The 21,310-nt window shown below is 38.4% G+C and overlaps 1 protein-coding gene across 1 annotated transcript in view; it reads right to left on the bottom strand.

The window, feature by feature from the left end:
* Positions 1–2,115: 2,115 nt before the first annotated feature.
* LOC149162543 (uncharacterized) overlaps positions 2,116–21,310 on the bottom strand; it is a 55,164-nt gene continuing 35,969 nt past the window's right edge. Inside the window, exon 4 of the mRNA XM_089435216.1 lies at positions 2,116–2,229. Within this exon, the coding sequence (XP_089291342.1) occupies positions 2,116–2,229 (114 nt within the window). The remainder of the gene's footprint in view (positions 2,230–21,310) is intronic.

Genomic DNA, 21,310 nt, shown 5'->3' with positions numbered 1-21,310 from the left:
TTCCAATCTACTTCTTCCCCCAATCTTTTCCTCCAATTTGGTAATCATGTTAAAATCCCCCCCTATAATCCATAGCGGGTGCCTTCTATTGATATTTAGAGCTTCTATGGTGTTGAGGAGAGCTATTTTGTTTCCTGCTTCCTGCGGGAAGTATACATTCGAAAGATTTCCATGAATATTAGTGCCAATAATGTGGAATTCAGCCTGGATTAGATGATGAGAAGCGTGGAAGCCCGAGAGAGTCAGCGCTTAAGCATTCCATGCAATAGCTAGCCCCCCAGATGCGCCAGATGCATCCACTGCCAGCGATTGACAACCTGGCCATGCTTTAGAGAGAATATTACCTAGAGTTGAGCTGTTACATTTGGTTTCCTGGAGAAAGCATATTTGCGGCTTTTCCATTTTTATCATATTTTTTAACATTCTGAGTTTTCCTGGGCTATTCAGCCCCCTTAGGTTCCATGAAATGAGCTTCATGATTCACTATTGATAGAGGGCTTATAGTACTTCGTCAGGTTAGCATACCTTCCTGAGTCCACCAAGATTTTCCCTACCGCTATTGTATGTTGGAGATCAGTTCTTCTTCCCATTTTTTTGGAATCTTTTGGGGGAAAGCCTAAATCCCATTGACTTCCTGATTGGATGCCGAGATGATGCTGATGATAAGCTCGAGAAATGACCATTTCTAGTTTGTTAAGCTGAAGCTCTGGGATACTTTCATAGGCCTTCTTTTTGCCTGCTGCTTCTAGTTCTAAAATATCTAGTCCATTCAGATCTATGCTTTCTGGTTCTTCCTCCATCTGTTGCACCTGGCTATTTCCTTCTGTGGGAATGTCTGAGCTGTGGAGGGGATCTGAAGTTCCGTCTACTTCCATTTCATTGTCTTTTTCTACATGTTTCTCTTTACCTTCCTTGGGGTTTGCTAGGGTGACTTTGGGGGATTGGGGTACAGAGGGATGAGCTGAAGGAGGTGGCTGGGCGGAGGAGGAGGGGAGAGCAGAGTTGGGCTTAGAGAACAGGTTTTGCTCTTCCGTGGATTGAGCTAGAATTTCAAAGCTGTTTCTAACCGCTGGATCAGAGGTATTGTCTTGCAGGGGCTTTTTCCCTGCTGTATGTTTTTTGTGCGCTCGTTTGTGGGTAGGAGCTTTGGTGAATCCATCATGGGTCTGAGAGTCTGATGGGGTAGGAGCATTAGCTTTGGTATTTAGGGGGTAGTCTCTGAAGAGATGCCCTATGGCATGGCATTTACGGCATCGAAATGGGACATGTTCATAGTCTAATGGTTGAATCCATTCATAGTCTCGGTGAGAGAGACTTACTGATTTTGGCAGAGCTTTGTCCAGTCGTATAAAGACATAGATGCGGGCGTATGATGTATATCTTCGCATTTTTGTTTCTTCTGCCGCCTTTATGTATTCCCCTAGACCATTTCCTATGTCTTTGAGAATATCTTCATCCCAGTACTCATCTGGAAGTGAGTACATTCTTATCCAGACTGGCGCCCAAGTGAGGTCTTCCTTGTCTGGATTAAATCTGGCTGTCCATTCCCTTAGGTATAGACCAGCTGAGTTGAAGAAGTAGGGTCCTTCAACCAGGATTCTGTACTTGTCTTCCAGGCAAAAGAAAATCGCAGTGAAGAATCCTTTTGGGCCTAGCTGCAGAGTCACATCTCCTTTAGGCTTCCACTTCGCTGCAATCCAGCTGTATAGGGCTTTTTCCGTCGGCCAGAACCCTATAAATTTCCCAATGAGGGCATGATCTCTCATATATTGGATTCGTTCTTCTATTTTCTGTCCCGGCAGTTCTATTCTAGGCCGATCTGTTGCTATTGGTTTGCAAGTAGTCGAGGAAACCTTCGGGGCTCCTTCTGGTTTGTTCATCCGTCCGGGTATTCCTTCAGTCTTGTCTCCCTGACTGTCTTTTTCAGTGCGCGTATTCCGTTGTGGGATCTCCTTGTTTATCACTTCCTCATTGACCGAACCAAATATAATCGTCCGCTCAGGTCCTTGCTGCAGGTTACTTGCTTTGGGGGAGGGCGTTGAAGCCCCCCCCTGGGGAATGTCCATTCGCCTTTCGATCCGCCACTGAACAGCTGAGTAGCGACAGAGCAAGAGGTCAGGTCCGTGATGGCTTTTTGAGCTGAGCAGACTGCGCCATTTGAGATGTGGTCAGAACCCTAGCAGATGAGTTCCCAGCGCGCTCCTTTCGACTGTATATCGGTTTCAAAACCTAACATCATTTATTTAGAAATATTAACAAATAAATGATTTATTAATTATTTCACGAGAATTAAGAATGGTGTGAAATTGAAATAATTATTAAATAACGATTTAACCATCATTCCAATAATAGAAATGAGGAATATTAAATAAATAATGATTTATCTAATTATTCTCATGGGTTTTTTAATTTAAATCAGAAAATAATTTAATAAAAGTTGTTTACTAAATTATTTTCCACATTCAAAATGATTTTACTATGGTAAAATTAATCCTACATGGTGTATTTTGATCCACCTAGTTAGAAATAGCAATTTAATATTTTTTTGTGATAACAAATCGACTCACCACCTCTGGATGTTACACCCACCATGCATGCAATTCGGCCACTTGCCCAATCATCCTCTGTGTCTCTGCATTGTATTCCTAGTTAGCCTCCATGTGTTTGGCCCCATCACTTGTGCATAGTATCATGACGTCACTAAAGCTCCAAGGCAACGTACATGCCGACAGATACAACTGTGACAAAGGAAACTCATCGAATAGTTGTGGGAGCTCCATGCCATGAAGTTGTTCGACCAATAACGTGATGGAGGGGCAAGATGAGTGCTACATGTAATCTACTCGTGCACTCTACATGCCCCTGAATATTTCAATAGTTGACCCCTCAATCATGTGAGAATGAACCATGTGGTCTTCCATGTTGGCCACCTAGTATCACTGTGTCACACCATGCCCAATCGGCCCTTTCCCAATCAACTTTCCTTTGTCATCCATATACTTGCCAATTAACCTATCATGCATTCCTAGTCACCATACATAGTTTTCCTACCACATGGTTGGCTCCACACCTAACTGGTGTTATCACAAAAAATTGATCATCTAGCCATAATTTACTAGATGGACCGAAGTTCACCATGTAGGGCCAATTTTAATAAAATTGCTTTCATGGTGAGAAATTACTTAATAAACCACATTTATTAAGTTATTTATAATTAAACCCATGAAGACTAATTAAATAATTCATTTTTATTTAATTCTTTTCTAAGAATAATTAATTAAACCATTATTTAATTAATATTCCTTGTCACATTTGACCCATTTATGAGAAATAAATAGATAAATCATTAATTATCTTCTTTTTCTCTAGGAATAATTAATTAATCACTAATTAGTTATTATTCCCTGTCAAGTTTGAGCAAATCTCTTAGGAATAATTAAATAAATCATTATTTTTTTATTATTCCTGAACTATATTTCTTGAGATGATAAATAAATCATTTATTTATTTATTATTTCTAAATAAAAGTTTAAATACTTTTTCCCTCCAAACCAAATATAATAAAATATTCCAAATGGTTAATTCTAGAATTTGGTTAATAATATTTTATTATTGCTCATTATTCGAGGATAACCTAATATTTTGTTATAAATAAAAGGGTTTTCCATTCATTCTTCACTTTTGATTATTTTCATTGTTGCACTCACTATTGCATCTTTGATTATTATCATTGTCGCTCACCATTTTCTTTTCCGTTTGAGTTCTCATTAAACTCAAACATTTTATTTGCTGGGTTTTACACATCATAGAAGAGAGGGACTCTACAAAAGCTGAAGACATATGAAGATAGTCAAGAACCCATCCCATAGAGGGGGACTTGTAACATTATTTGTTCCCTTTACAGGTGTTGTTTAATAAAATATATTCTTTATATCTCTATTTTCCATTGGATTATTTGAGTTATTGGAGTTATTTGTGCTTATTTGCGCTTATATATTTAGTTTCCATTTATTTTGTTAAGACTGTTTTTCATCCACAATCTAAAGTGATTTCTTTTCATACAACTACGAGAAGAAAACACAATAACAAATTGGCGACTCCACTGGGGATTTTCTGATTGTCACTAACAAATTGGCGACTCCATTGCGTTTTTAATTCTTATCCGAAAACCTCGGTGACGTTCAGTTTTCAGTTTAGGGTTTTTCTTTTTCTTAATGTTTTTTACTAACATTCTAACCCTAGATCAGTCAAATTTCTAACTTCCACAAGTTTTCTGGTCTTTTCCGCAACTCACGGGAACCAGTCGCGAAAGAGACGAAATTTTTTTCCAAGACTTGCCGACTGAGAATCAAGGAGAAGAAATCACACTTTTTTGCCCCAAAAGTGTGATCTGGAGGTCTAGAGTGCACTTTCTAGCCCAAAAAGTGCGATCTCCCCCTAAACAGGTCAGTACCTACAATTTTTAGGGTTTCTGGGATTTTTTTTGATCTATTTCTGGGTTTTGGTGAGAGTTGTCTACTAGGTTGGTTGACCACTATCTTACCCTGCTTAGGCATTTATATACTCTATTTTTCTCTTCGAATTGGAATTTAGCCCCTTTAGGGCTTCCAGTACGCTTCAACCTTTATAGGAGGAGTTTAGTTGAGTAAGAAGTCTATGTTTTTGCAGAGATTTCAACCATATTTTCTATATTTGTACCTTCCTATATCATATCTTCAAAGATAGGTTGTTTCCATCCAAAGTTTCATCTTAAACCTTATTTGGTCATTTGCCTTAGGGTCCCATTATTTTCCCTAGGCTTCACACCCATATCCTTATCTTTTCACAACGATTTTCCTCGTTTTTTGTTGTTGTTGCACCACTTTCCAGCAGCATAGTGTCATTTGATCCCAACCACACTGATACTTAGATCTCTTGTCCTATTTGTCTTGTTTTCAGGTGATTTAGCCACCAACCAACACAGTCTTTGTAAACCTAGTTTGGGTGGGGTTGAGAAAGTTGATTTGATGTTCATTTTCTGTTTTTAATTTTAGTTTATTTCAACAATATTTTTCTTTTTTCAAACACAATCTAGGCTTAATTAGTAAACATACTTGCACACAGAAGTGCACCTTAAGTGAAGGGCTCTTCATTTACACCACCAAGCCAAGACTTAACTTAATTAATTTATCTCCCCATACAGAGACAAAAACATCTTTTTGATCTCCCTTCACCATTTCTGTGTCACTTTCATCTTACAGCCATTGTGCCACCAAGGTGTTTGTCATGGAGACTCTTAGACCTTCATGCCTAGTTTCTACTTGGGCATATTACTCCCCCCCGCAGGGTTCGAGTTTATAGTCCCCCGAGTCCCCATACCGACTCCTCTTCTGGTTCATTTGATTCCTCATCTTCTTCTGAGCCTCCTTCACTGCATACCATCATCATGTCAAGACCCACTGCAGGTGTAGGAACACAACCTATTTTTGGCTCTGGTTCTACCACAGTGGTCACATCTAGCGAAACCGTTCCAGCAACTCCCATGCTACCTTTCATGGCTAGGTTAAGCCTCCCAGATTTTAGCCAGTTGATTAATGACCCTATACACCACGATGTTGGTTGGCCAGCTATGCTGACTAAGCTTCCCTCCGACATTCCCAAGTTTGAGGGTAATTCTGGAGAGGACCCCACCAATCATGTCCACTCCTTCCATATGTGGTGTTCATCCAATTCCATCACCGATGATTCCATTCATCTTCGGTTGTTCCAATGCACGCTCAATGCAAATGCTGTAAAGTGGTATGTTGACTAGCCCACCACCTCTCGTTCCATTTTCTTGACGCTTCCCAAAGTGTTCCTTTCATATTTTCAGTTACATCTCTGATACGACACTGGTACAAAGCTCTTGACTGCATTCCGTCAGTCCTCTGCCACCCGTATTTTTGATCATGTCCAAGAATGGCATAGAAGGAGGAGCATGTGTCGTGCTCCACCCTTCGAAGACTGTGTCTACCTTGATTGGTTTCTTAGGACTCTTTTAGCACCTATTGCCAAAGATGTCGTGTCTCATTTTCCTCAGACAAAGGAAGAGGCTCTCTAGACTGCTATGAGATATGAGTTGATTTATGCTCAATCCGGTTATGTCTATATCGTTATACCATATGTCCCTTGTCCTAGTGGTGCCAATGACCCAGAGGCATCTCACGCTACCAATGGTATCACTAGAGCTATTTGAAATCCTTCACCATATACTCAGCAAAATCATGGCTATCCACAGGGGGCACCAGTTTCTCTAACACTTATGCCCCTCCTGTTAGCAACGTGTATTCAGGAAAAAGAACATCTTATGCATTTACCCAACCACATCAGTAGATATCAGGGCCAACTAGTGCTCAACCTATCTACCAGACCATTGCCCCTTCACCATCTTATACCTATGCACCATCGAGTGCTCCAGTGCCTCAGGAATTAGTGTCGTAGCCTCCCATGCATCCTTAGCCCCAGCAGCCACCACCCCCTCAGGGTCAAGTGTTTGCATAGAAGAGTGTGACCAATCCCCAAAATTTGAAGAAAAAGAATAAGGGGAAAGGTAAGAAAGGAAACCAGGGTAACCAAGGTAATCAACTTAATGAACCCTAAGGGAACCAGCCTAACACCAACAACTAGCAACAGGGTGACCAACCCAAGAAGAACAAGGCTATTCGTATGAACAATCATTGTGCATGTTGTGGTGTACATGGCCATTATAATAAAGAGTTTCCCCTCTTACACGAGATGCACCAAATGTGGGAATCCCAAGCAGCTTCTAAAGGTCAATTGCCCATGCAGCAACCGCCTTAGAATCCTGCGCCATCTCAACTAGTCGTGCTCACAAATCCTTTCCCTCAATAAGGATATGTTGCTTCTTAACCTTAGCAAGGTTAAGCAGCCCACCTTCCCTAACCTTCTGGTCCTAGTGACTACCAAATCCTCATGATGAATTCTGATGATGTAAATACCTCTGATATCAATTTGCAAGCTTGATCGCGTCAAAATGACAAGCCATTGACTTCGTCCGCCACTGAGTCCAAAACCAAAACATCTACTGAGCCTATTATGACACTAAATGGTCCACTATAGATCCCTCAACCTAAATTTGAGTCAATTCCTAAGATCCCCAAAGGACCATTACGTTGTAATGTGACTTCTAACCAAGCTGCCCATACATACAGTATAGTGGATGACTTGGAGCAATCACATGCTACCATGTCGACCTTGGAATTCCTCCAGACAAGCCCATCTCAAAAGAAATCTCTACTAACTACTTTGGGCGTAGTAAATCCTTCAAACGATCGTTTGATTGTCTTTCCTGTTGAGATGTCAAAACATCCTCCATTACCTCCATTCGTTGCTTTCTAGATACTAGTCCGAGTCTGTAATGCCATCATCCTCTGATGTATTATTGATGAAGGTGCATCCACCTGTGCGATGTTCATTGTTGTTTGGAAAAAAATCAAGTCACCTGAGCTATCCCCATCTACCATCACTTTGCGTGCTTGGGGCGGTCACTCCTCCTAGCCCTTTAGTATGTATCGTAATTGTCCAATGACTCTTGCAGGAAAGACTGTTCATATAAACATAGAGGTTATTGATGCCCCTCTACATTACAACATTCTCTTAGGTTGTAGTTACACTTATGCCATGTCATCCGTCTGGTCTGCCATTTTCCGCAAGATGTGCTTCTCCCATGAAGGGAAGATCGTCACCATCGATCAGTTGACACACTACGAGTTGTCATCCTTGACCTCCCTTGAGTCCATTATCTCTTCAATGTCTGACAAGCAGTCTTCTACCCCTATCACCGGTGTTTCACCCAGAGTCTACAAAAATTCCTCATTACTAGGTGCTTTCCCAGGTCCTCCCCCTGCTATCTATGAGCCTAGCTCTTTGAGTGTTTGCATTTTACAAGCATCACAGGCTGCTCAAAAGTATTCTGGTACATCTAATCTGCAACCAGCTCCTTAGCACCTTGTAGTTACCATTTTAGCCTAGTTATCTGTATCTAGCCCCCCGAGACCTCCTCCTTTTGTGGGTGCCTCCCCTTTGTTCCCACCAAGAACTATTTCTCCAGGTCTCAACCATCTAGGAGTTGTTCCACCGGGACATTACCTTGCAGGACAGATACCTTTATTGTTTCCTCCTCCTGGAACCTTTTTTGTCCCTGTCATGGCTTTGTTGGTTCTACCTAATATTACTTTGGATATCCCAGTGTGGTACATTGATCCCCCTGTGAACACTTCGCCTGGTCAGCTAAGACCATATCATTCTTTGACCTCGATTCAACTGGTCCCTATGACCCCTATCACTGCTCTAGTTCCACCGTCACCACAACAGGAACCCACTCCTATTGTGAAAGCATCTGGACAGGGGGACAAAGCCAAGAAGAAGAAACCTAAGGACAAGGCTCCCCAAGCACCTACAACTCCTAAATCTCCAAAGCCGAAACTTCAATGCGTTGTATGTGAGGTTGTTGGGCATGCCACCAATAACTATCCTAAGCTTCCTCATCTCAAACCTTTGGTCCATGAAACATTCCCTGAGTCAAGTATCCCTGAGGTCCAAGTTACCTTAGTGGGACCAGCAAGGGAACTCAAAACATTGCACACAAATGACCCTTTTTCCTTGTGTGATCATTATGGTCACTATTCCCATTGTTTCCCTCGTCACGACAAATTTCATGATTGCCTTCAAGTGCTTTCCAAATACGAGGCCACTCATAGTGGATCACCTTCTCCTCTACCTATGGATTCTGGTACCACTAGTACACCAGAACAGGGGGACTCTGTTCCCACCATCATGATCCCTCCCCTCGATGTCGAGATGATGGACTCCATGGTCCATATCCTTTACCTGTCGTCATCCTTGAGATCCTTGCAGGAAAACCTCCTTAAGTTTCCCGCGAGCGCTTATGTCGAACCTCCCTCGTTGAAAGCTCTGGTCTTAATATTGGTTGATCTTCCATATACTAGCTCATCGTCTACCATTTCAGATGATGCGTATGTGAACCTTATTTCTCAGGATGATGCACCAGGTATTGTTGCGTTATCATTTAATCAATCTTCCTCTCGTCCCCCCATCTTCCATTCTGATGAGGACATCATGGAAGCCATGACTACCCCTAGTTATCCTTGGGACGATATGCACCATCGTGCGTACTTCCTTCCATATTTGGAATCCACCATTCTAAATACATCCAGTAAACCCATAACATATTGGGGGGCACATAGCCCCCTACATCTCCTTATCATCCTTTGGAGGATCTCGTTCCCACCTTTGCATACATGATCAATCCCCTCCATCACATATTCTTGTGGGTAGTATCCCATGCTTGGGGTTATTATGGTTTTCCCTTGGTCATCTTCTCAATTGATTAACATAAGTCTCGGTTTAGATCCCACTAAATATAGGTATGGTCGATTATCCTCCCATTCCTTGGATAGTTTCTCCAATCGACCTCTTCAGTGAGCCATATTCACATCGCATATGGTAGATGTTTAATACCATACCTTCAAATATTCTACTCTATGTGATACTGCCTTTACCACTTAGTCCCCATATTTGATTTAGTGGGTGAGGATGATTCTAGACCTCCTCTAGTAGTTCATTCTCGTTTTCCTCTTCCCTTAATTCTTCACTAGGAACCATCATTCCAAGAAGCATTAAGGCCATATTTACACAAGTAATTCCACTTGCTTGAAGTTTTGATATCTCGATTAGGATGGTTGGTTTGTACGCTATGATCTCCACAAGATTTAGCACTTTCTCCTCCTCTCAAATTGGAGGGAAAACGACCTTTGGAAGGCTCTCAGCACCATTGGAAGGCTCTCACTAAGTACTATAATGGGTATTTCTCAGCTTTTTATTATTTGACACCTTGTCTAGAAGCCTTTTTTCCAAGAAGGGCCACTTCGCCACTTCTCAAAATCGAATTTATTCATATGTGATGCTTGTACTTTGGGGACCACCTTCCCTTGGCACTTGTCATCTCACGTGTTTATTTCATCATGAGCAACCATCATTTGCTCATGCTTTCATGGTCCCCACCAGGCCTATTCTATGTCACAGCGTCATTGAGTCACCCTTGTTCAGAGCATCCGCGATGAGTCACCTTTGCATCCATGGAGTCTGTTTCATGACCCATTGTATCATGTCATACTATTCCATCCATATTTGCATACCATTCATCCTATGTTGCCCATTTTGGTCCTCAGTCATATTGTCCACCATCCCCTCTGGAGTCGAGTCAGTCGTTGCTAGGTCAACCATGCACTTTATGCTCTGAAAAGGGAAGTCATATTTTTTTCCCTAAGTCTCATTTTCTCCATTGTCCTTGGTGTCAATCAATCGGTCACATTACTATTTTCCCTCGTGCCTTAGTTGAGGATCCTCATTGCATCACCTATGGCGGGCCCTATTCTGTCGACATCAGCACGTCTATTCCAAAAGAATGGCCTAGAGGGCGGTGTACCTTGGTTCTAGCTTCCACTCTTGTTCTGTGCCTCAATTCAAGCAAAGGGAATCATTATTTCCCTTTGACTTGGTTGTTTCATGCTCATGATTGATACATTCAGTGGCCCAGTCATGTAGCAGATTGTACTAGTGATTCCCGGGTGTGTGTGAGATGTTTCAGACCTCATGACGGGGTGGACCTTCAGGTAGCCCCCCACATGCTTGGATTCCTTCCTATTATGCTACAACCTTAGATTCAGTTCCATGCATGTCTCCTTCAAATGATCCATTCAGTTTTGCAGAGCCCTTTCCTGAACAGGGCTTCTGTGGTTGTTCTACCCTCCCTCCCACCCATTTTTTGAGGGAAAGGCCATTATATCTCCTGTACTCAAAAGTTATTGTATTCATTCCTGGCTCATGTGTTTTCCATGCGCATTATGTATATGGGACACATTGTATTATTCTTTGGCTCATTTACGCCAACATGTCATCTACCATTCAACATGTATTTTATTTCTCAGTTTCATGTTTTTGGGTGCATCATTATTTTTGTACTAAGTTATCTTGGTGGTTATAGGTATGTCTCCCCAGCCTCACTAAGATCTGGTACCACAACATAGAAGGAGACTTGCATTAGTCTCGCCCCCTCTATCACTACCTCTTTCGCTTCAACTCCATTGGTCTCTCTCTCTCTCTCTCTCTCTCTCTCTCTCTCTCTGCACTTCGTTGTCTAATGATTGTGTCCTTACAACGTACTTCGGTCATATGTTTTTCTCCTAACACTTGTACATTGGGGGGAAATTTGTTATCAAAAAAATTGATCATCTAGCCATAACTTACTGGATGGATCGAAGTTCACCATGTAGGGCCAATTTAACCATAGTAAAATTGCTTTCACTGTGAGAAATTACTTAATAAACCACATTTTTTAAGTAATTTATAATTAAATCCTTGGAGAATAATTAAATAAATCACTATTTATTTAATTATATTATAGGAATAATTAATTAAAACATTGTTTAATTAATATTCCTTCTCACATTTGACCTAATTATGAGAAATAAATAGATAAATCATTAATTATCTTATTTTTCTCTAGGAATAATTAATTAACCACTAATTAGTTATTTTTCCTTGTCAAGTTTGACCAAATCCCTTTGGAATAATTAAATAAATCGTTATTTTTTTATTATTACTTAGCCATATTCCTTGAGATGATAAATAAATCATTTATTTATTTATTATTTCTAAATAAAAGTTTAAATGCTTTTTCCCTCCAAACCAAATATAATAAAATATTCCAAATGGTTAATTCTAGAATGGGGTTAATAATATTTTATTATTGCTCATTATTCGAGGATAACCTAATATTTTGTTATAAATAGAAGGGTTTTCCATTCATTATTCACTTTTGATTATTTTCATTGTTGCACTCACTGTTGCAGCTCTGATTATTATCACTGTTGCTCACCATTTTATTTTCCATTTGAGTTCACATTGAGCTCAAACATTTTATTTGTTGGGTTTTACATATTATAGAAGAGAGAGACTCTACAAAATCTAAAGACATTTGACGATAGCTAAGAACCCATCCCATAGAGGGGGTTTGGTAACGTTATTTGTTCCCTTCACAGGTGTTGCTTAATAAAATATATTCTTTATATATCTGGTTTCCATTGGATTATTGGAGTTATTTTCACTTATTTTACTATTCCCTTTTGATGTTTAACTATGATTGTGGCATAGATTAGGGCTTTAGTAGGTTTTGTTTCTATCATTTGTTGCAGATCTACAATGTTTAACAGCCATTTATATTGTTAAGATTGTTTATCATCCACAGCGTAAAGTGATTTCTTTTCGTACACCTTCGAGAAGAAAACACAGTAACAACTGACATTAGCATGACATCATTCAAAATTTAATTGCAAACTATTCCTCACACATGTCACATCCTAAATGGTATAAAAAGAGTAGAGGGGCCCATTTTTGGCATTTTCCATGGTTGTCGTCCTGTTTGGCTTCTGCACGTCTATAACACTTAATTGCCAAATTTGGTACAATTCAAGTGTAAATCTTGCAAATTAATCTAGTAAGTTATTTCATTTCATGAATTCTCCCAATCAAGGTCTCTATGCTTTAGAATTTACAAGAAATTTGGCTGAAATTTAAACCTTAGCCCCACCTTGCAAGAAACATGCATTCCTTTTAAAGAAAATCCCTTTCCTAGACAAAAGAAATATGTAAATTAATGGAATTGGACTTCTATATGGACTATTTGGCTGCAATAGCCTTCATATTTTCTAAATTCATGTTCCTTTAATGTCAAAAAACCTAAGCATGTATTTCATGCGTGTGTCATCATTCTTAGGCTTGAAGTTTGGAAAGATCCTCCTTCCAACCTACCAGTAGAACTTTTCAACATCTGTCACACCTTTATTTCTTTCCTTGATACTTTGAGTCTCTTTTGGACTTCTTTCATTCTTTAGCCAAATAATTTACTCCAACGCACAACATTGTTAAATGGCCTCTTCATCCACAGGAAGTTACACAGATTTAAATGGAAAGGGAAAAGAGGCATGATGTTGCAACGAAGACATCAACACTCATGACCTGCTCATTGAAGCATTCAAATTGAGAAAATACATTTGTTTTTTGGCTAAGTGAATGGATTCCCTAATAGTGTCAAAAATAAGTGAAGAGACATCATTTTCACTACCCAATAAATATGGGAGTTTGAATTGGCCAAGACCGAATTCCTCTAGGCCAGAGAACATATGAAGAAACTTGAAAGTGAGCTGGAGTTGTTAAGAAAAGAGAAATCCAACAATATTTATTATAAATAATATTGTGGGGGTGAATAATAAAAATGGTGGACAAAAACTAGAACCATTTGGAATTTCTTTAAGAAATGACAGAGACTATGAGAAGAGCACAAAGAGAAATAGAATCCATTGAGAGGACTACTAGGCATTCCCCTTCCAAGGTTGAAGTAATTGTAGATTTCCTTAACCAGTAGTTAAAATAAGAGGTGACAAAGGTGAATATTATTAGGTATGAATGGGTGACAAGAGCCAACCAAATAATAAGGAAAAATGAATTATTGGTGATGGCCAAAGAGGAGCCACAAGTGCCGATGGGAGAAATAGAAGGTTTAAAGAGAAATGTGAAGCGCTTCACAAAAATAATTTTCTAACCATCTTTTATGATGATGGGAACTTTCATCCCAAAGAGTCCTTCATGAAAGCCCTGGTAGCAATAAAACAAAACCACAAAGGCTATAGAGAAAAAGATCATGCTCTTTAAGGCAACAAGATTATGAAATTATATAATGATCACTCTAAATTAATGTTCTTACTCAAGAATATTTTCAAAGAGCTAGGTAGAATTGATTACGAAAACAATACTAGGTTGGAGGAGGCCATCATAGAGGCCTAGTTAGGTGACATACAAAATAGGAGAGAATGGACTTGGATAGACCTGTATGACTAGGCTATCCAAGAGGGATTTACACTAGTATCTCAAGAAGCCTTGACAGAAGTAATTTCCATCATAAGGACTTCAACACATCAAACATGACTTTAGTAGTCAGCACTGGCTTCAACACTTGCCTCAATACTAGTGTTAGCACCATCAACATTGTCAGCAACACCGACATTATCAACAACATCAACACGGTCGAAAAATATTGGCATAATCGAGAGTGCACCCGCAATAGCTCCCAACTTAGACATCCATAGCCGAGAGAAAGAACACCCAATGCACAACCAAGAGAGAGAATGAAGAGCTATTATAGCTAAATCTAAAGGGACCCACTCTACAACTAGCAACTCTTTCAAGAATCTTCTAGAGGAAGTTAGTTATATTATAGCTAGAAATTTTGTAGAGAATCTAGGTGGTTTTCAAATTCCACTACTGGTTTAGGGTTAGGTATTTGTTCTTCAGTGCCTATATATAGGCCTCATTTTTTAATTCAAAAAGGAGGAAAATTCTATGCTGTAGGAAAACTCTGTCATTTTTTTTTAAGTTGTTGGGAGGTGTCAAAGTTATTCAAAGAAGAAATTTTGCAATGAATCTTGGATTGGTTGTCTTCTTTTCATGTAATTTTGTATACCCACCTAATATTTTGAAACTTTGATACATATGAATACAATTTTATGCAATTTTCATGGCATTTTGTGTTGTAAACTTGATCTATTATGTTAATTGGATGGAATTGTTAAACTAAAGTAGATTTTGGCATCAATATGATGGTTTACTTTAGTTTTGAAAAAATTATCAAGGTTATTTAAAGAGTATCTTGACTTCTTTGATAGGTTTTACAAGGGTTTTACAAGAAATGGAAAATTTTCAAAATTATATGTATTTTAGTGGTTGAATTCATAATTTCTCAGCTACCCACCATGTTTTGGTTGATTTAAAGGAATTCTTAATTTATCCTTTAAATATGTTATAATATGTTCTCCATTTTCCCAACCTTTAATTTTTCAAAACCACTCATGTCAAACCCAATGGTCACAAATGCTCCAACTTATGATTAATGGAAATGCAACATAGTAGAATTTTATTAATGGTATATAGTTTTGCCCTTATCCCAAATTCTCATAAAAGAATGTTTGTAGTTTAACATAAATTAGTGTTGAATTTGAATTAGATTTATGCATGATATTTGTGCTTTCTTCAAAATCCATCATGAATGTGGAATGTATGTTATAATTAGACTTTAAATACATCATATTTCAATCAAACCAGGATTAATGTCACTACATTTAAACATGTAATAAGTTGATGCATAGAGATACATATCATTGCATAGAAACCTAAACATTCATTCAATGAATGTCACAGTTTTGCATGTTATACCATTTTCTTGTGACACTTTAAAAGAAAACATTAGATGCATGAGCTTGAACCTTCATTCAAGTTATGAAAGATTAGTTGGATTCAAGACAAAATTCTTTAGTCATTTCATAACAATTCATTCATGGAAACAATATAAATATACCGTCTAATTTGCTACAATTTTGATACATCTATATTTCCTTGTTGAAGCGTTTGGCTATGACCACATGAAATAAAAAATTAAGCTTGGAAACCATAGAAATGAACCGAGAAATATATGATATAATAAGAGATGGATTTACATGTAGATTTAAATACAATATCATTAACATAATAGAAAAGAAAGATCACACTTCGATCTTTCCAAGTTCTGCACTACAACACAACATAGTGTGACTATAGTGCCCCAACAAACTCCAAGTGTGAATGATGGTTTTCTCCCACATTGGTTCATCTAGGATTTACAATAACCTAAAAGGAAAGTTCTCTGAATAGAAGAAACCATCACCAAATGCTTCTCTCCAGTACATGCTTATTGACAAAATATTTGAAGGTTGAATTATCTGTAAAGAATTTTAAATTCCCTCCTAGAAAATAATGGTTAAAATTCTGGAAAGATTATACCATTTCTAAGGCTTTGTTCTCAGTGGTAGTGCAATTACAGTATGCATTAGAATGTTTTCCACTAGGAAAATATATAAGCTGGTCCAAATATCCTTCTCTTTCTTGTGCAATAATAGCACCAAGAGTAGTGCTCAAAGCATAAATGTGTACATGGAACTCTTTATTCCAGTCTGGATGGACTAGAATTGGAGCATTCACCAATTTTTCATTTAATTTTTTGAATGCAACATCAAACTCAAATGTCCTTATAAACGGCTTAGACTTTTTGAGGAGCTTCTCCTATGAAGTAGTGATAAAATAATAGTTGCGGATGAACCAATGATAATAACCTATGTGTCCAAGACTGTATTTGAGTTTTTTAACACTTATTGGAGGTTCCATGTTGAGGATGAACTCAACCTTAGTTGTATCAACTAAAACATTAGCCTTACAAAAAATGTTCCCAATAAATTTCCATGTGGTATATCAAAGATACACTTATTTATATTAAGATATGTCGATAACTATCTACATCAATCAAGCATCACCCTCAACAAAATTAAAAAATTCTTCTCCAAGAGACTATGTACAGTCCAATCATCCATATAGACCTAAAAAAACTTGTGTATATACTCTTTGAAGGTTGTGATAACAATTATGGAAAAGATAACGTAGGTGGATTTTTAAGTCCAAAGGGCATCACATGATAATCACAATATCCCCATTCTATGGTAAAGGTACTCTTTTTATTATCCTCCTCTATAATTTGAACTTGTTGATAGCCTAAAAAATCATCTATTGAGGAATAAGGTTCCTTTCCAACAACATTATTCAAAACATCAGTAAAAGGTGTAGGAAATGGATCATGGACATATGGATGGTTCAAGCTATGATAATCAACACAAACTCTAATCTCCTCAGAATCCTTCTTATCGTAGATGACTATGGGGCTTATCCAATCAAATTTTTCCATTGGGGAAATGAGTCCTAATGCTAGCATCTTGTCAATTTCCCTTTTTAACTTCCCCTTGACTCTAAGATTTAAGTGATATGGATGGTGTTTTATTAGATGTGTATCTATCTTTAGAATAATTTTCGTTTCCTTAAAATCTCCTTTGATATACGTGAACTATGAAACTGATGCAGGAAATAGATCCTCATACTCTTTATGCAAGTCAAATATTTCTTTGGTGGTATGTTCATCCCAGTAGTCTCCTATATATACCAAATTAGGATTTTCATCAGAACCAATATTGAACTCCCACAACTTTAAGGGTTTTAGATGAGGGGCATCCTAAGGTGGATTATCTTTGATGCTTTACTCTCCCTCAAATTCATTAAAATATAGATTCCTCAGCCCTTATAAATATTCATTTTCGGGTTCCATATCAAGTTTTCCACAAGAAAAAACCATAAAAAATATTGAGATGAGTATAGTTATACAACCTATGTTGTCAATAACTTATATAAGGGGATTCCCATTAGGAAATAGGACTCTCTTAACTTCTCTCAAAGCTTTTGTAATTTGAGATTATGTTAGTGTCAGTCTTTTCATACTTCCATCAAGGATCAAAATCTTCTCTTTTGCATTTTCATAATAGGGGTCCCATACTGTAAATCTTTTCATCACTCCATTAGGTCATGATATATGGATCCACTAATGGTTGTTTTCTTTTCAGCTCCTCCCTTATAGACTATACTTGTTGATCCTCAATCTTCAGTCCATTTCATTAGGTCCTAGGGTTTGATTTCATTCGGTCTAGGGTTTCATTACCAAGGTCAAGAAACTGATTTTCAAATGTAAATAAAGGTCAGAAAGGGCATGAGGATGATCAATAAGTCAAGCATGATGGCTTGGAAGTCATAGCCTACTGAAAATATTGTTTTTGTAACCTAATGTAATTTTCACCTCAAAAATCAGAAAGGGCATGAGGATGATCAATAAGTCAAGCATGATGGCTTGGAAGTCATAGCCTACTGAAAATATTGCTTTTGTAACCTAATGTAATTTAGGTGAAAACAGAGTATTTTGAATTTTTTTATATTTCTTATGTAATTTTAAGTTTCTATATGTAATAATGGTTCCCAATTGCTCCTATGTATCTGTTCCTACTGCCTAACAAAAAAGCACTACAAAAATCAAGTCAGCATGAGCATTGATCCACCTGCAAAGACAAAATGCGAAAAGGCATTAAAAAACAGAGTTTTGAAAAAGACAAGGAACATTTGAAAGTGGGTTTTTCTAAAGTGAAAAAAAAAATCGTACTCATATATAAACCCTCACATTCCATTTTCTAATTCATTATGCTCATCTTGCAAGAAAAGAAGTCCAAAGGTAAGAACAAAAGGTGAAATTCAAGTGAATTTGGGCAAAAGAAAATAGGCATTGCGCGTAGGGAGTAAGGTGTTGCACTTCTGGAGAAAATAGGTCGGCACTGCACGTAGGGGAAGAGGCGCTGCACATAGATCAGGGCACTGCGCTCCTGGTGATTTTCAGTAGTTCAAATTTACAAAGGCGCTACGCATAGGATTAAGTGTTGCGCGTTTGGGCGAAGGCGCTGTGCGTTGGGCAGTAAGCCACCAAATCATCCATAACACCAAAAAATTCACCAAATTCTCTGCTATTTCCTCTTTTACAAGTAAGTTTCCCTTCTCCACTTTATTTTTAGCTTGCACAATGAAAGTTATAGACATTTTCTTCACACTTAAAATCAAACCCTAGTTTCTTCTACAAAACCCTAACTGCTTTGTTTCCCATCACCCATCACTAGAACTAAAAACCCTCTTTACATCATTACCTGTCCCCTCATCCATATCCCCTCATTATATCCCTCATCCTAAAAACCCTTTCCCTCACTCTCATAATTCATATTTTGTCTAAATCTACCCTAAACACATCCCTACAATCCTAAAGACTCCCACTCATTCCCTTCAACCCTTTCTAAAGGTGTGCAACTAAAAAATCTTGTAAACATGGATAGAGAAGATCATGAATATGAAGAGGAAAACACAGCTAGTGATAGTTCAACAGATAGAGCCAGGCAGCACAAAAAACCTCATAAGGGAGGCAAGATCACAAGAGAAGAGCCAACAAACCTAAGGGAACTGCAGGCTTCTCAGTTGGCTGTTTCATGTTTTAGACATCTTGGATGCTATGAGTTTTGTGAACGAGTGGAGAGAGTCCAGTTTCACCCAAAGCTCACTAGACTCTTTGTAGCTCATCTTCAAAACAATAAAGTGACTCTTGCTGGGGTAACTTTCACAGTGTCACCATCCATCATTTCAGATGCCACCAGGATTCCTAATGTTGGTGAGAAGTGGTATAAGGCCTAGGATCTTGATGAACATTATTATGAGCCTTACATTAAACATTATTACAAAAAATAGGTGAAGAGGCTTTTCACTTTCAAATTTCTTAAGAACAAGTATGTCCCCTTGATGAGAATCATCATCAAATATTTCACTTGTGAGGGCAGATTTTCTAGGTTGTACACTTACCACATCAGGCTCCTCATGCATTTTATAAGGGTGAATATGTTAAACCTCCCATGCTTTTTGTTCAGAAACATTGAGAAGATGGCTTATTTGATGCAGAAGAAGCCATACCCTCAGCAGATGAGCAGCTTCTACCACTACTCCTTGATCAAAATTCTTGTTCTTCATCATCTCAGTCTCCTCAACATCCCTGGGGAGACATTTATTGCTCATTACATATTTAGGGGTCCTCAAGTTCCTTCACCAGTGTCTCAAGAAGTAGGGGGGCCTTCCAGTCAAGTGGAAATGAGAGAAGAGATCAAGGAGACAAGAACTGTTTAGGTGCCATTTTACTTGACATATCAGAGAGGCACAAGGAGATTGTTTGCAGTTGCTAGGCAAGTGTTTGCTCCACGGGATGTGGAAGGGAACTTGCCTTCTTCATTAGTCCATAGGCAAATGATAACTCCACAGGATCTGGAAGGGGGATTGCCTTCTGTTGAGGCCCCTAAAATCGGGTCGACAACAAGGGGGATACCCGCCCAGTCCGGACCTTGGTTGGCAGCTCCTTATCCGTTTGGTATAGCGGGTCCGACTGGGGATAATGGGACCAGTTTCCCAATCTAAGGGTGTGTGTGTGTGTGCAGAGTTGGATATTGTTGATCTAAGAATACTTAAAGCTAATTTAATTCAAACTTTTAAACTAACTCTATGCTATTGTAATCTAATGAAAAACAGCACATCTAATCTATGCTAACCTGGGGTGTATTTCTTCTATTATGCGATCTAAAGAGATTTCAAACAATAACTGGTAATAAATATCATTCAGCTATCATAAGAATGGAAATCAATTAAGATGAACCACTTTGCATAAAAAGTTAGGCAAAACAGTTGTGAACAGCATATCGCATAATAAGTTATTCATATATTAGACATAAATAAATGGCTCCACCGTACAAAAGTGCCAAATGGTAACTCACACATTCATGCAATAACATATAAACAACTAAAAAATGTATATTACTTTAAGAGTATAAGCAGAAATGGCCAAGAGATAAAAGTACCATTTATGACTGGTCCTACTCATAAACTTCAAGCAACAATGATCTATCTCTCCTTGCTCTAATATCTACCAAGAGTACAGAAGTGCAACATCAATGGCAGACATCAAAATGCAAACATTAATAAACCTTGATCCATCCATTCATCAAAACCCCCTCCGAGGGTGCAAAAGTGCATGTTCTGAGGAAAAGTTTTTGACAAATTTCTGGACCCTTCTCCAAATGCATGAGAAGGGTTTAAATACTGCTAACTAAATAACTTAATTACATAAATTTAGGATACGATTTAAATGACCGCCCTTTTTCTACAACAAAATTATTTCTAAAAATTGAATCTAATTCCTAACTATTTATGCATTTGCTCCTTAATGTTGCGAGCATTCAACATTTGCTTGGGAAGAGTCGGCTGGTTGCCTTCTGCTTTTGTTTGAGTTACGCAAACAGAAAAGGCAAGCGTTGGCACCATTTTTAGTAAATTGGAAGATATTTTTGGGAATCTTCCTCTGACTGGGTGGATTTACTGAGCGTATACTTGCTAATAACCCAGATTTCCCTCAAATTGCTTCTGCTTTTGCTATGTTGGTTTCCGGACTCATGGATGACTAAGCAAGTTAGGGACTTCACTTTCTGAGCAATTTTCTAATCGCGCATCGAAAACTACCTCTGTTCTTTGATCCGGGCCTTTCTGGTGCGTTTTCTACCTTTAGCGCCTTTTTCCTTCACCGGGTAGGAGTTTCCAGATTTTTCGTGAACATGCTGCTTTTGTGAGCTTTTTCACCCTGAGTGTTGAATCGCTTATTGACATCAGCATTTGTTCAGTAATACTCTGGAATCTGCATTTTGTGCTGCATGCGGTATTCGTTTAT

Source organism: Pinus tabuliformis, chromosome 5_2 (assembly GCF_031772625.1).
Source record: "Pinus tabuliformis cultivar Carrire ecotype Pingquan chromosome 5_2, CPIR1, whole genome shotgun sequence".
Lineage (NCBI taxonomy): Eukaryota > Viridiplantae > Streptophyta > Pinopsida > Pinales > Pinaceae > Pinus > Pinus tabuliformis.
Note: the sequence above shows the minus strand (reverse complement) of the source record. Positions and strands in the feature narration are given on the sequence as shown.